The sequence below is a fragment of the Lactuca virosa genome, chromosome 6 (assembly GCF_052849685.1).
Source record: "Lactuca virosa cultivar CGN04683 chromosome 6, Lactuca_virosa_CGN04683_v6, whole genome shotgun sequence".
Taxonomy (NCBI): Eukaryota; Viridiplantae; Streptophyta; class Magnoliopsida; order Asterales; family Asteraceae; genus Lactuca; species Lactuca virosa.
The window spans coordinates 92,050,900-92,066,757 of NC_136431.1; the positions used below are offsets into that span (position 1 = coordinate 92,050,900).

A 15,858-nucleotide genomic window follows, 5' to 3' on the forward strand; every position below is an offset into this window, starting at 1 on the left:
AAATCATTACTAATTTTTATAAAATAAGTATCAACTATCAACTTTATAACCAATTGGCAACTGAAAGACTTTTTACTTTGGCATAATTACCAAAAAACCAAATTAAAAATGATTTCATTGATAGCAATGCCACTCGTATTAAACTATAAATGATTTGTTTCCAATTCCTTACAGCTAAAAATTAAATTAAATTATCTAAATTGGTAAAAAAAAGTTTTGTATCATGCTATTTCTTGCAATTTGCCCTTTTTTAGTGACTTAGTACATACAGAGCGACTTAATGAGTTAAGTGAGAGAATGTGGGGTAATCCATCCAGACATCTCTTGTTACCTCAAACATAGTAGCTTGTTATATGGCATCAGTTCTAGACAGAAGGGTAAAATGGTCATTTACATGCGTTCAGAAGGTCCATTTTGCCCCCAGAAGAAACAGTCTTTTTATTCCAAACATACATCATTTATCCATATGACACTTAGGTCTTGTTTATTTTTTTTCCACATTAAATGGTGTATGGATACTTACTCAAATAAAAAACATTTGATATATATAAATAACGATACAAAAACAAATGTGAAAATCAAAATCAAAATCTAAGTATGTTGATATGTTATAATAGGCAAAAGGAATGTGCATATAGATTGGGCAACACGTTTTAATATATGCTTAGGAACAGCAAAAGGGTTGGCTTATCTCCATGAAGAATCAAGGCCAAGAATTGTGCATCGTGATGTGAAAGCAAGTAATATCTTACTTGATGCTGATTTATCCCCCAAAATTTCTGATTTTGGATTAGCAAAACTATACAATGATAAAAGAACCCATACGAGTACCCGGGTCGCAGGAACCATGTCAGTTCTTTTTTTTTTTAAACACATTATAATAATAGTTTATTCAATAACCCACTAATATATTTTTTTTAATATATATTAGTGGGTATCTTGCACCGGAGTATGCAATGCGTGGACATTTAACATCAAAAGCTGATGTTTTTGGATTTGGAGTTGTGTGTCTTGAGATTGTTAGTGGGAGGCCCAATTATGAGGACAAACTTGATTCCGAACAAAAGTATCTTCTACAATGGGTAAGATGAAAATAAAGTGTCTTTCTTTTTTCTAAATAAAAATTGGTTAATCATAATTAACAATCCATTCCATAGGTAATAACCTAACATGTTTATGGTGTTTCAAGGCATGGAGTCTATACGAAAGCAACCGAAGCCTAGAGCTTGTAGATCCATCTTTAACATCTTTTGATGAACAAGAAGCCAGACGTATGATAGGAATAGCTCTCATGTGTGTTCAAGCATCACCTTCTTTAAGACCCGCAATGTCACGTGTCATTCCAATGCTTTCAGGGGACATTGAAATAAGTCAAGTCACTACAAAACCAAGTTATTTAACCGATTGGGATTTCAACGATACAACCAACACTTTTTATGATGAAGAAACTCCTTCTTTGTCATTTGAAAATACAACCATCACTACAAATACAAATACAACCACAACTACCTCAACGGGTATTGAGTCAACTTCACCTATAATCATGTCTGAGCTGATCAACAATGAAAGTTTAAGAGAAGGAAGGTGACATATTTTCAGACGCTAGGAACTTGTACATTGTATATTTTAAGATTAGAATTCTCGAATGTGTTGTAATTAGTAGAGTAAGTTGAAGAAGTTCAATGATTGTATATGCAAAACCGAGTTATTTAATTGATTGGATGGGCTATGTAGAGATTAGCAAAAGTCCAAAACCAAAATTAGTCCTAAAACCAAAACTAGTCCTAAGAAATAGTGGATTGATTGGACCTGCCTATCTTTGTCAAGGGATCGATATAAACAAATCAGTTTCAATCATAAACAGTTTTTAAACCGGATCAAAATTAGTCCTAAATCGAGTTTTTAAGAATATATATAGATCAGTTCATAAAGAGTCCTACTTTTGTTCCATTAATTTTTGTTAGTAACTTCTTTTGTTAATATATTGTTATTTTAATATGCAAAAGAGAGTATTAACCAAATAGTAATCATATCTATAGTGTTTTTATTAAAATAAAACTGTAATAAGATTTGGAAAGAGATTACTATACCATTCTTTTTGTTGTATTAATTTTCTAATATATTCTTACAAATTTTCTTTAATAGTTAACATTTTCAATGTTTTTGTAAAGAATTAATTTATTTTTATCTAATTAAAATGTTATATAAATTCAACTTTTTGATTTGTCATTATTTAAGCATACATTAAAATTAGAAAAATAAATTTAGTTGGTATTAATATTTAAAAGTTAATATAAGGTTTTGTAGAACATATTATCTTTGATTTGTATATTAAATATTTGAGTTTGAGCCTAGAAGAACAAAATGGAAATGTCTCTTTCTCTGATGAGTGTGAGTCGTGGATATAAGGTCAAGAGCAAAGAGCCATTTTAAGCCTTCATAATGGTTTTTGACTTTTTGCGGCTATATACAAAGAAATAATAATAAGAAGATAATATATTTTTCGATTTGTAAATGTTTGGTTACTAGTTTTTTTCGTCCACATTTACTCCTTCTACTTATTAAACTGTACACATTCAGTCCTTATGACCGGCTACTCTAGGTTAGTCGGAAAAAATGACTTAAAAAAATAATATATTTATCACTTTGTACACATTTAGTTTTAATATTTTTTTGCACATTTAGTCCTAAATATTTTCTTTTGTTGCAAAATAAGTCCTTTTTGTTTTTATACTCATTCAATACTTATGATGATTTCTTTAGGTTTTTCTTACAATATCTTACATGAGACCTATTTTGCAAAATAAATCATAAGTACTGAATGAGTACAAAAACAAAAAAAAACTTATTTTGCAACAAAACAAATATTAAGGACTAAATATGCAAAAAAATATTAAAGACTTATTTTGGTGTTTACAATTTACCTTGATGGGAAGGTTTGTATTTCAATTCTCCATCTCCCTAGTGATGATCCTAATGACTATTTTTCAAAAATACCCTTGTGTTCTTATCAAATCCAAACACAAAATTTACTTTAACTGTACTTTACAGTTGGAGAGCATAGTGTTGAGTATTATCTCAATGCTTTCAAGCCCTAATGACGAATCTCTTGCAATTGTCGAAGTTACGGTAATGACCATATTGCCCTTGTGTTATTTGTTTCTTTTATTGAGCATTGGTTTAAGATGTGTGTGTTTTTTTTGGTGTAATTATAGAAAGAATGAAGAGATAAAAGAGATGAGTTCAGGAAGAAAGTGAGGAGATGTTTAAGGAAATCCCAAGAACTCATGTGATGATGATGAATGTTGTAACACCAACAGTGGCTGCTGCTACTCACTTGTAGAATTTCGTCATTGCTATTGACATTTTATGTTTTGCTAGATTCTAGTTTTTTTATTCATTTTGAAATGTAATGGTTGCTTTTTTTTTTACTCTTTCTTGTGTTTAGATTGGCTCTTAAATCCAATTACTTTCTTGTATATGCAATGACTATTGTGCAATTTTAGTTTTTGAAACAAAAAAGTTTTAACATCTTACTTTTTTGTCCCAGTTTTATAATCTTTTCAAAGTACTATGCCCTAATTGGAAAAAAAAGGCAAAAATATTAATAAAAAAAGACAACCCTAAGCCCAAGCTTTTTTACTAATTAGATTAAGACATTATCATTTTTAACTGCTTTGAGCCACCGATTTATAGAACCCACCATAAGTCATCCCAAAGACCCAAACACACTTGAGATAGCAGCATCACGTAATCATATGAGACTCCAGACCCCTAATGCAGATTCGAAGGCACAACAAGATATCATATAACCATACAATCCCTATTGAAATTACCTAATACAGATTCAAAGCCACAACAAAATATCATATAACCATATAACTGATATCGATATTATGTAAGCCATATTCAAAGACACAACAAACCGCTTTTACTAGATATTCCACATCTTTTCCTATGTTATTTATTTATTATTATTATTATTTTATTATTATCCCTAGCCCTGCATTGTTACCATTGACTATTACATCAATCTTGTGGTAATGACTTGTTTCAGAAAAAGTAAAATGATAAAATTGACGAATGTTTATGGTCAATGGGTCAACCACTATTGATTACCGCCTATATAATGGGCCAAATCAAACTTTGACCCCGCACGTGGAGCCCAATCCCTCTTCAGTCGATTCAATAACCTTTCGCACACATGAGAATACGAGATAGATACACATACATTCATTACATTGACACCCACTGGTCCATTATTCAATTGACTTGACTTCTTCTCTCTCTCGCTCTCGCTCTCGTTTAACGGAGACGATGGGTTTCCGATCTAAGTTTCCGCCACCGCTGCCGCCGCCTTCTTCAATTTCATTTTCGAAATTCATCATCTTCTTCCTCTGCATCATCATGTTCCAGAAATCCAACGCTCAAACTCCGCGAACTGTTCCTTCCGAAGGTACTCTCTCTCTCTCTCTCTCTCTCATATTCTCATTAGATCGACTACGAGTTTTATCTGATTAATATATGAGAAATGAGCTTAATTATCAATCATTTGGATCAATTCCGAGCTCATGATATGCTATATTTTGATACACAGTTGGTTCATATTCGTATCTTATGTTACAGCTCATTTGACTTGATTCACAGTCTCTTGTTCTTAGTTGAAATCAAATCGAAAATGTTCAGCATCAGATATTCAGATTGAATTAACAAGAATTAGTATATAGATTTCTCGTGCTTCCATCTGTTCTCTGGATGTCGGCCTAGCTGTCCCGTTCGACGGCTCATACTTGCGGCGGATTAGGGAGTTGTCAACGATCGGAAAAGTCAAAAATTGCATAATTTCCGAATATAATAACGTCCGTACTTTTCATAAATAAATAAATAAATAAGCGGGATATGTATGATTGTATGCGACTGCTGTCTACTTGTCTTGTTGCTATTAATTAAACTTAACTTAATAAGAACCTAGGGTTTAATTAAAAAGCTGTGAGTTTAATAGTTTAAATTAAGACACAACCTACATTCCGAATAAATAATAATACTATGAAATAACTTTTTCACAAACGTAAACTGGAATTTAATGTTGAATATTGAAAAAAATAGATATAATAAGTGAAGTTAGACTGGAAACGTGGTCTTAAGAAAATAAAAAAAGAAGTTTTGAAATGATGAATTATTTAAATTTGAAATTTCATATTTAGACACACATATATATATATATATATATATATATATATATATATATATATATATATATATATATATATATGTTGTATTTGATTTTAGACAAGAAACAATAATTACATTGTAAGTGCAAATTTATTTTCATACCAGAAAAGACTAAAATTGTTAATTTTGAAGTTAACATTTGATGGTCAGATATTCACACTTGACTTTTAGGATGTAATCGATTTCTAAATCATAAAGTCGTGGACATGTGATTTCAGGAATCGTAGAAGAAATTTGGAAAGAAAAGACCTTTGAACAACTTTCCACATAAAATAATCATTAAATTCCAATTTGCTGAATTAATAATTATAAGAGTAAATTACACGAATGGTCCCTATGGTTTGGGGTAATTTGCGTGTTTGGTCCCTAACTTATTTTTTTAACTCGGAAAGTCCCTACTGTTTGTTTTTGTTACACGCTTGATCCCTACTGTTTGTTTTTGTTACACGTTTGATCCCTACTGTTTGTTTTTGTTACGCGTTTGGTACCTGTCTTACCTAAAAAACTATTATTTAAATAAGAAAAAATGGTGGGGCAGGTAAGGTAAAGTGAAGGGGGTGGGGTTGGGGGTGTGTCTATTTAAATAAATTAAAAAATTCAAGGGCAAAATAGTATTTTTAGGTAAGACAGGGACCAAACGCGTAACAAAAACAAATAGTAGGGACCTACCGAGTTAAAAAAATAAGTTAGGGACCAAACGTGCAAATTATCCTAAACCATAGGGACCATTCATGTAATTTACTCTAATTATAAACCACTAAAAAAATCTTTGGAAAAGGATGACCTTTTAGCAACTTATGTGTTTCAATAAAAATTAAATATTCTTCTACTTTTTTTTTTTCATTTTTTTTTGTTTCCACCAACATCTTATACAAACATTTTTTATAAATATTACATAATAAATATAAGGGAATATGACTTATAATTAACTTTTCGGTATGTTCACATCTGGGTAACTATCTTTTTTTTGTACACATCTAGGTAATAAACTTGTTGGAAGTGTTCACATATGACCATTATGACCTGCTATAGCAGGTAAAATCGTAGATGTGAACACTTTCAACAAGTTCGTTACCTAGATGTGTACAAAAAAATAGTTACCCAAATATGAACAAAACGAAAAGTAAAAATTAAATTACACGAATGGTCTCTGTGGTTCGGGGGAATTTGTGTTTTTGTCCCTAACTTATTTTTTTAACTTGGATGGTCCCTACTGTTTATTTTTGTTGCGCGTTTGGTCCCTGTCTTACCTAGAAAGACTATTTTGCCCTTATTAATTTATTTTTTAATTAATTTTCTTATTTATGTATTTATTTTTTATATATTTAAAAAATTAATATACCCCACATATCATTCGTGTAATTTAATTTTTACCTTTAGGTAATCTTAGGGGTCGTTTGATAGTCTTTTTAGGTAAGACAGAGACCAAACGCGTAACAAAAATAAACAGTAGGGACCATCCGAGTTAAAAAAAATAAACAGTAGGGATCATCCGAGGAGATACAAATATGTGGAATCTATTAATTTTTTTAAATATGTAAAAAATAAATGCATAAATAAGAAAATTAATTAATAATGGCACAATAGTCTTTTTAGGTAAGACAGTGACCAAACGCGCAACAAAAATAAACAATAGGGACCATCCAAGTTAAAAAAATAAGTTAGGGACCCAAAACACAAATTCCCCCAACCACAGGGACCATTCGTGTAATTTAATTTTTACTTTTCGTTTTGTTCATATTTGAGTAACTATTTTTTTTTACACATCTAGGTAACGAACTTGTTGAAAGCGTTCACATCTAGGATTTAACCTGCTATAGCAGGTCATAATGGTCATATGTGAACACTTCCAACAAGTTTGTTACCTAAATGTGTAAAAAAAAAGATAGTTACCCAGATGTGAACATACCGAAAAGTTAATTACCTTAATAAGTAATATTCCCTAAATATAAATATTTTAATTTCTATAAGTATAGATAAATTAGTTAATTTAACGAAAAAATTATTAAACATTTAATTAAAGGTTAAAATTAATAGAAAGATATGAAAAAAAATCGAGAGTAATTTAAAACTGAAGATGCTCTTACATTTCTCTGAAATTCTCAAAAGAAAACCCTAACCAAAATCCAGATAATGTATTGATCAATAAGCTATCGCTCTCTTTTATCGATTGAACAGTGAGAGCTTTGAATTCGATATTTGACCAATGGGATGTTCGAATCCCGAACAACGAATGGAACATAAGCGGAGAACCATGCAGCGGAACAGCGCTCGGACCAGATTTCGACAAGGAAAACGGCGTCGCACAAATCGAATGCAATTGTACCTTCGACAGCAACACCACTTGCCATATTACCAAATTGTAAGTCTTTCCTCTTCTTCAATCAATCGCTTTTCCGATTTAAGTTCATCAAAAAGCAACCCCACTTATATGCCATTTCATTATGTACATGTAATTTGAAACTTGAAAGGGCCCTATAATAAGAAACATGAATGTGTTATGCGATTAATTAATAAGGATAACAATGCCTAACTGCAATAAATGGCAATGTCCTTTCCAATTTTATTATAGCCACATGTAATTTGAAAGAAGAATGCTGTAATAAGGAAAAAAATGGAAAGTACATAGCTATTTCTTGCATTTAGCTCATCTCATATGGAAGTGATCACAAGTTCTGTAAATAGATAAAGTATTGATGAAATTTAAAGATTTCAATAATCAAACTTACTTAAAAGGGGGTGTTTTGGATGTGCATTTGTAAAATGCAAAATTCATTAAGCAGTCTGATATCTGTATGAACTATGATCATTTGATGAAAGTTAAAAAGATTAAATCAGTTTTACCTAATAACAGCTTTTTACATGTTTCTGTCTGCTGTAAATGTAAATCATAAATGCTTTTTCTTGAGCTTTTTCATCTTTTTGTTTTCAGGAAAGTCAGTAAACTTAGCAGGCAAGGGGTTATTCCTGTTGAACTTACTGCTCTACCTTATCTTACTCAATTGTATGCATTTCTCTTTAACCTTTCAATTCTTTTTTTTTTTTTTTTTCTCAAAAATTATTACTAAAAGTTACTCTTCATAATAATATCTTTCACTTCTCAGGAAAATTGATCAAAACAACTTCACTGGTCCCTTGCCTACATTCCTTGGAAATTTTTCATCAATGGTGGTCTTGTAAGTGTAGGATGTTCATTTATCAATATTATTTATGTAAAATGACTACATTACCCTTTTTTAATAATTTTTTTTTATTTGTCTGAACAGGTCACTTTCCCACAATCAGTTCTCTGGTACAATACCCAAGGAGATTGGAAATCTTAAAGAACTAGATTTACTGTGAGTGCCATTTAATATTGTTTGTTTTGTAATGTATTTATAGTTCTTTTATTGTTTGTTTATAACTTTTAAATTTTATTGTAGGGCAATTAGTTCCAATAATTTTTCAGGCACTCTTCCCCCTGAACTTGGAAACCTAGTCAAAATGCAGGGCCTGTACGTTTTTATTACATTATTTAAATTATACATAACATGACACAATAATTTTTTTTATCTATCTGAATGGAAACTAAATCATTCAATTTTAAATTTTAACAAAAATTTGCAGTTATATGGACAGTTGTGGTTGTGGTGGTGAAATTCCCTCCACATTTGCCAACCTCCGAGAATTGCGTCACATGTATTATTTATTTTTCTCTCCATTCATTAATCTCTTTATTTTTTAAACCAGAAATTAGTATATGAACAATTACATTTTTACCAATAATAGCAATGTACTTGAAATTTGCTACATTTTATTTGTTACATATTGCTATTATTGATATACAACTGTAATTATGTTGTTAATATGAGTAAAAATTGTTATTATGTGTAAAGAAAATGGAACTACATATTGCTATTGTTGGTAAAAAAATATAAGTGTGTTGTTATTATGTGTAAAAAATAAAATATGTTGCCCTTTTTTTTAGTTATTTGTTGGTTTTTCAGGTGGGCATCAGACAGCCCTTTTTCTGGAAAGATTCCTGATTTTATAGGAAACTGGACAAAATTATTGAGACTGTGAGTAAGAATTGTTTTATTTAAGCTACAAAATTATCATTTACTTATTTGCATTTTTTTTTATATATTTTAGGAGACTTCAAGGGAATAATTTTGAAGGTCCTATACCAGCTACTTTTTCAAATTTGACCTCGTTGACCTCTTTGTGAGTTACTCTTTTTTTTGTCTACATACATGATTTATTTGATTCTGAATCTATATAAATGAACTACTTTTAAATTTATACATGAAATTATACAGGCGAATAAGTGATTTGCAGAATGTCAGTTCATCTCTCAACTTTATCACCAATTTGAGGAACCTATCTGACTTGTAAGATGCATAACATAAATCTCTTTCACATGATGTTTCAACTTTCAAATATATATTCCAAATTACTAACCATTTTTTTTTTAATATATCAACCAGAATTATAAGAAACGCATTAGTTTCAGGTCGTATTCCAACAGACATCAATCGATTACAAAACCTAGAAACACTGTAAGTTTTTCATGTAAATTGTAAACAAACAACTTTACACAATTCTCTAGAAAGCTGGAGCTAATATAATTATATTATTATAATATATTTTTTTTGTAGGGATTTAAGTTTCAACAATTTAAGTGGTCCTCTACCACGAACATTAATGAATATAAGTGCCCTCACTTCCTTGTAAGTTATCATTACAGTTTCTCATACAATAACATATATATATATATATATATATATATATATATATATATATATATATATATATAATAATTTAACTTTTTTTATTAATATTATTATTATTATCTGTTGTGGTTAGGTTTCTTGGAAACAATAGCTTGTCTGGTTCTCTTCTTCCTGACAAAAGTCCAAATCTTCAAAATATGTAAGTTGATTAGTAATTTACTTTTTTTTTTTTTTTTTTTTTTTTTGTTTTCTTGATTTAATATAATTTTATTTCACAGAGACTTGTCTTACAATGAACTATCTGGAACTTTTCCTCAATGGGCGCTTCCATCATGGGCCATGCGTGATCTCCAATTGTACATTTACTTTTCAAAATTTAAATTTATTGATTATTGAGATCCAGTATGTGTCTAGTTTGTGCTGTTTTCTTTTTCCTTTTTTTTGTATTTTTATTAATATATTGAAATGTTTGCCTGTGTATTTCAGGAATTTGGTGGCAAATAACTTTAAATTTGATAGCACAAACATAAGGTAACCATTTAAATTCTCATTTCTATTAGGCATGGTCAATGTTGGAAGATGTCATGTCACATACATAACTTTTAAGATCAAATCATGCCTTTTGATTTTTTTAACCTTCAAATTATCAAATATAATAATATATAAAACAGTTATTTTATCGTTGCCACTTTTTTCATTATTTTAAATTTTATCTGGAGTGTAAAGGGTAGTCTTAACTCTTAAATATCTTTTATTTGGGAGCTTTTTCAAAAGTTTATTGGGTCAAATAAGCTATGAAAAGTCAAAAGAGCTATGGTCAACGTTCCTTTTCTTTTTCTTATTATTTCTTTTTAACCTTGTTTTTCTTTATGCTCCATTTACAGTTACTTCCCAGGATTAAATTGTCTTCAACGAGACTTTCCTTGCAACAGAAACACAACAACACCTTGTAAGTTGCTCATTACTTCTTTCCATTCTTATCTTCACTCCAACTTATCTTTTTTTTTTTTTTTTTTTTTAATTAATAATCCTTATTTTTTACTAAAGATACGAGCTTTGCAATCAAGTGTGGTGGATCTGGAGTAAGGTCCAATAACATACAATTCGATACAGAAAACTCTACAACCCTGGGACCCGCTTCCTATGATTTTAAAGAAAAATGGGCTGTTAGCAATGGAGGTGTTGTAATTGACAGAATTAACAATGACCCTTCATTCATACAAACCACAACAATCCGAGTCAATAACACAAGATACCCTGAGCTTTTCACAACTTCAAGAAAATCTCCAGGGTCCCTTAGATACTATGGTTTAGGGCTTCAAAATGGTCCTTACACCATAACCCTTTTCTTTGCTGAAACTGTCTTCAATTTATCCACCAGTGTCTGGAAGGGTCACCCCAGGCGCCTCTTTGATATTTACATCCAGGTTAGACTGCTATTTTAGATTATATATATATATATATATATATATATATATATATATTCCATTTTTTTATTAATGAGGGTATTTTGGTCTTTTTTTACAGGGAAATCGTGAACAAAAGGACTTTGATATATCAAAAGAAGCAGGTGGTGCTGGAAAAGCTATAGAAAAGAATTTTGATGTGACAGTGACACAAAATCATATTGAAATCCATCTTTTTTGGGCTGGAAAAGGAACTTGCTGTATACCTGAAGAGGGAGATTATGGTCCTATAATTTCTGCCATTAGAGTTACTCCTGGTAAAAATCATAAAATGCATACATATTCTTTTATTTCATTTCAAATCTAATGATTTCTGATTTTTTTTTTTTTTTTTTTTTTTTTTAATTAGGTTTCAAAGTGAAGGGTAATTCTTCAAATAATACTGGAATGATAATTGGTATCATAGCTGGTGTGGGATCTGTCTCCCTTGTTTTCTTAATTTTTGGTTTATTTTACTTGAAAAGGAGAAGGTCAAAAGATGGGGAAGAAGAAGGTAACTAATAATTATTCCGTGATATTTAGTTTTATACGATATTTTATTTTTGTTAACAATTTTATAAAGTGAAATATTTTTTTTTTGACTATTTGAATTACACATTAGTATATTTTTAAAAGGACATGAAACATGTTTATATGCAATATATAGATCTTACCTGATTAAAGTTACTTATTATAAACTAACATTTTTTTTATTTATCAGCTTACTTTCATTTACTTTTTTAATTCTGCATAACAAAAGACATGTCTCAATGACTCATTCCATTCCTTCAAACCAACCAAACAAACCTTAATGCCATATTCTTCCATTCTACACAATTAATTGTAATTCCATAGAAGTTTCTAATCATATTTCTTTACTTTTTCTTTTTTATTTTTCACAGAAATTCTTGGCATGGGACCAAAAATAAATACTTATACCTATGCAGAACTAAAAACTGCAACCTCAGATTTCAGTCGTTCAAATTTGCTTGGAGAGGGTGGTTTTGGACCTGTTTACAAGGTTTTTTTTTTTTTTTTTTATTTTATCTATTAAGTTTTGTATTAAACCTTTTGTGAAAAATAAACAAATAATGACAGTTAATATGTGTCACAGGGGATATTGAATGATGGAAATGTAGTAGCAGTGAAGCAACTCTCAGTAGCATCCCACCATGGAAGGACTCAATTTATAACTGAAATTTCCACCATTTCATCTGTCCAACATTGGAACCTTGTTAAGTTACATGGTTGTTGTATTGAAGGAGCTAGAAGACTTCTTGTTTATGAGTATCTTGAGAATAAAAGCCTTGATCAAGCACTCTTTGGTATGCAAAAATCTTTATATACCTTTTAATTTTATTATCTTTTAGTGATAATAGTTCACATTTTTTAAACATAAAGAAAAGGAAAAGATCAAAAAATCGAAGACATATTTCCTTTTCCACATTATCTAATAAGATCAAAAAGAAAGGTAAGCACATTGTTACTATGAGTAAGGAATTGTAAGTATGTTCCTGTTATGGGTTACATATTGCTATTATTGGTAAAAGTATGTTAATACGTTTCTATTGTGGATTAAAAAAATGCAAGTATGTTGTCCTTACAGGTAAAAATTAAATTACATTATCTAAATTGGTAAAAAAAAGTTTTGTATCATGCTATTTCTTGCAATTTGCCCTTTTTTAGTGACTTAGTACATACAGAGCGACTTAATGAGTTAAGTGAGAGAATGTTGGGTAATCCATCCAGACATCTCTTGTTACCTCAAACATAGTAGCTTGTTATATGGCATCAGTTCTAGACAGAAGGGTAAAATGGTCATTTACATGCGTTCAGAAGGTCCATTTTGCCCCCAGAAGAAACAGTCTTTTTATTCCAAACATACATCATTTATCCATATGACACTTAGGTCTTGTTTATTTTTTTTCCACATTAAGTGGTGTATGGATACTTACTCAAATAAAAAACATTTGATATATATAAATAACGATACAAAAACAAATGTGAAAATCAAAATCCAAATCTAAGTATGTTGATATGTTATAATAGGCAAAAGGAATGTGCATATAGATTGGGCAACACGTTTTAATATATGCTTAGGAACAGCAAAAGGATTGGCTTATCTTCATGAAGAATCAAGACCTAGAATTGTACATCGTGATGTGAAAGCAAGTAATATCTTACTTGATGCTGATTTATCCCCCAAAATTTCTGATTTTGGATTAGCAAAACTATACGATGATAAAAGAACCCATATGAGTACTCGCGTCGCAGGAACCATGTCAGTTTTTTCTTTTTTTTTTCAACATTTTTTAAACACATTATAATAATAGTTTATTCAATAACCCACTAATATATTTTTTTTAATATATATTAGTGGGTATCTTGCACCGGAGTATGCAATGCGTGGACATTTAACATCAAAAGCTGATGTTTTTGGATTTGGAGTTGTGTGTCTTGAGATTGTTAGTGGGAGGCCCAATTATGAGGACAAACTCGATTCCGAACAAAAGTATCTTCTACAATGGGTAAGATGATAATAAAGTGTCTTTCTTTTTTCTAAATAAAAATTGGTTAATCATAATTAACAATCCATTCCATAGGTAATAACCTAACATGTTTATGGTGTTTCAAGGCATGGAGTCTATACGAAAGCAACCGAAGCCTAGAGCTTGTAGATCCATGTTTAACATCTTTTGATGAACAAGAAGCCAGACGTATGATAGGAATAGCTCTCATGTGTGTTCAAGCATCACCTTCTTTAAGACCCGCAATGTCACGTGTCATTCCAATGCTTTCAGGGGACATTGAAATAAGTCAAGTCACTACAAAACCAAGTTATTTAACCGATTGGGATTTCAACGATACAACCAACACTTTTTATGATGAAGAAACTCCTTCTTTGTCATTTGAAAATACAACCATCACTACAAATACAACCTCAACGGGTATCGAGTCAGTGTCAATGTCATCACCTATAATATCCGAGCTAATCAACACTGGGAGTCTTCGTGAAGGAAGGTGACGTATTTTCAGACGCCAGAAACTTGTACATTCTACATTTTCATCTATTTCTACGTTCTTGTATCTCTTTTTGTTTTAAGATAATTAAACTTCCATTTTATTTTTCGAATGTGTTGTAATTAATAGAGTGAGGTGAAGAAGGAAGTGATTCAAAGGCCCCAAAACTGGTTCTGGGCCAGGCTACTTAATAACCAATTTTTGTGTTTTATTTAAAAATATGTAGATATAATTTATAAAATTTGAAAAGGAAAAAGAGAAAAACTTGTTTACTTTATTTGATTATAAAACTCGAAAAAGAAAAATACAAAAAAAAAAAAATATAAAAATATACTACTTAAATATTACTGTTGATTGGAAATGTTTATTGATAGTGTATTTTGTTAAATTCACACAAAATGTCATACTAACAGGAATCAATCAAAAGAAAAAATCAAATAATAAGAAAAAGTATTAAAGATTTCTGAAACAGTAAGATGACTCGAATAGAAAAAAAATTATATTAAAGCACCAAATGGTATTATGAAAAAACTAGATCAAGTTATGGGAAATCCAGATTTTATAGGTGAGTTTTTTTAGGATGAATTATTTATTTATTTTCTACTTTAATTCTTATCATTATACAAAAATCTTGGTGATTTTGGAACTTGTAAAATCTAAGTCTAAATTGATTAAATCTGAAAATTGCTTTATAGAAAGATGATTTGCCATTCGTCAAAAAAGTTTAAAAACAATATGTAAACTTAGTTGAAAATGGGAAAAAAAATCAAAAGTATTAACATATGTTAATTGGGAGCTAAGATCATGGGATGCAATTGTAATCTTGATCTATTAGGCTTGAGGGAGTGGGTGCGGTAGAGGGTGCACTCACTTGCCACATCAGTTTGAAATATCGCCCCCTCCCTGCGGTTTTGGTGCGGTAGAGACCTCACTGTGGCACTCCAAGGGAGCGCTCCGCTCTTTCTATTGCCATTCCAATCGACCGTTGATCGGTCATTTTTCTTTTTAAAAAAAAATGTTTTTTTTTTAAATTTAATTTAATTTAATTTATTTATATATTTATTATAAATATTTTAAATTGAGTGTGACACAACTCCTTGGGTATGGTAAGAAACCACATTTTTGTGTTAATTACTAACGTATCGCATACGTGACAGTGAAGGGAATGCAACTTTTGTGGCACCACGTAACTTAAAAAGTTTAAAAGAGAATTAATAGAGTAAAAAATAATAAGAAAATACATAACTAACAAATTTTATTTTATATACGACAACAATTTATAAAGTATGACAATGAAGTGTTAGTAAAATGAAAACCAACGACAATTCATGGTATCTGAAGAAAAAATTCTAATTTTATTATAAAGTTTTTTTTTAAAATTACTATAAATTGAAATAAAACTAGCATTAATAATATATAATATTGATATTATTCTAAATCGTAGTGTA

At 30.1% G+C, this 15,858-nt stretch overlaps 2 protein-coding genes across 2 annotated transcripts; both read left to right on the top strand.

The window, feature by feature from the left end:
* The first annotated feature begins 382 nt into the window (after positions 1–382).
* Positions 383–1,610, top strand: LOC145121747 (putative LRR receptor-like serine/threonine-protein kinase At1g56140). The gene is made up of 4 exons (XM_079057448.1): positions 383–407; positions 618–849; positions 932–1,082; positions 1,190–1,610. The coding sequence occupies exons 1-4, from the start codon at positions 383–385 to the stop codon at positions 1,586–1,588; spliced, it is 807 nt and encodes a 268-aa protein (XP_078913574.1). The 3' UTR covers positions 1,589–1,610.
* A 2,608-nt stretch (positions 1,611–4,218) lies between these two features.
* On the top strand, positions 4,219–14,608 carry LOC145119460 (putative LRR receptor-like serine/threonine-protein kinase At1g56140). Its single transcript, XM_079055125.1, has 24 exons — positions 4,219–4,456; positions 7,411–7,594; positions 8,165–8,236; positions 8,337–8,408; positions 8,499–8,570; positions 8,655–8,726; positions 8,839–8,910; positions 9,219–9,290; positions 9,364–9,435; positions 9,531–9,602; positions 9,699–9,770; positions 9,870–9,941; positions 10,078–10,143; positions 10,223–10,300; positions 10,431–10,475; positions 10,829–10,893; positions 10,992–11,371; positions 11,472–11,667; positions 11,760–11,903; positions 12,292–12,410; positions 12,504–12,714; positions 13,439–13,670; positions 13,767–13,917; positions 14,025–14,608. The coding sequence occupies exons 1-24, from the start codon at positions 4,318–4,320 to the stop codon at positions 14,412–14,414; spliced, it is 3,120 nt and encodes a 1,039-aa protein (XP_078911251.1). The 5' UTR covers positions 4,219–4,317; the 3' UTR covers positions 14,415–14,608.
* The last annotated feature ends 1,250 nt before the right edge of the window (positions 14,609–15,858 follow it).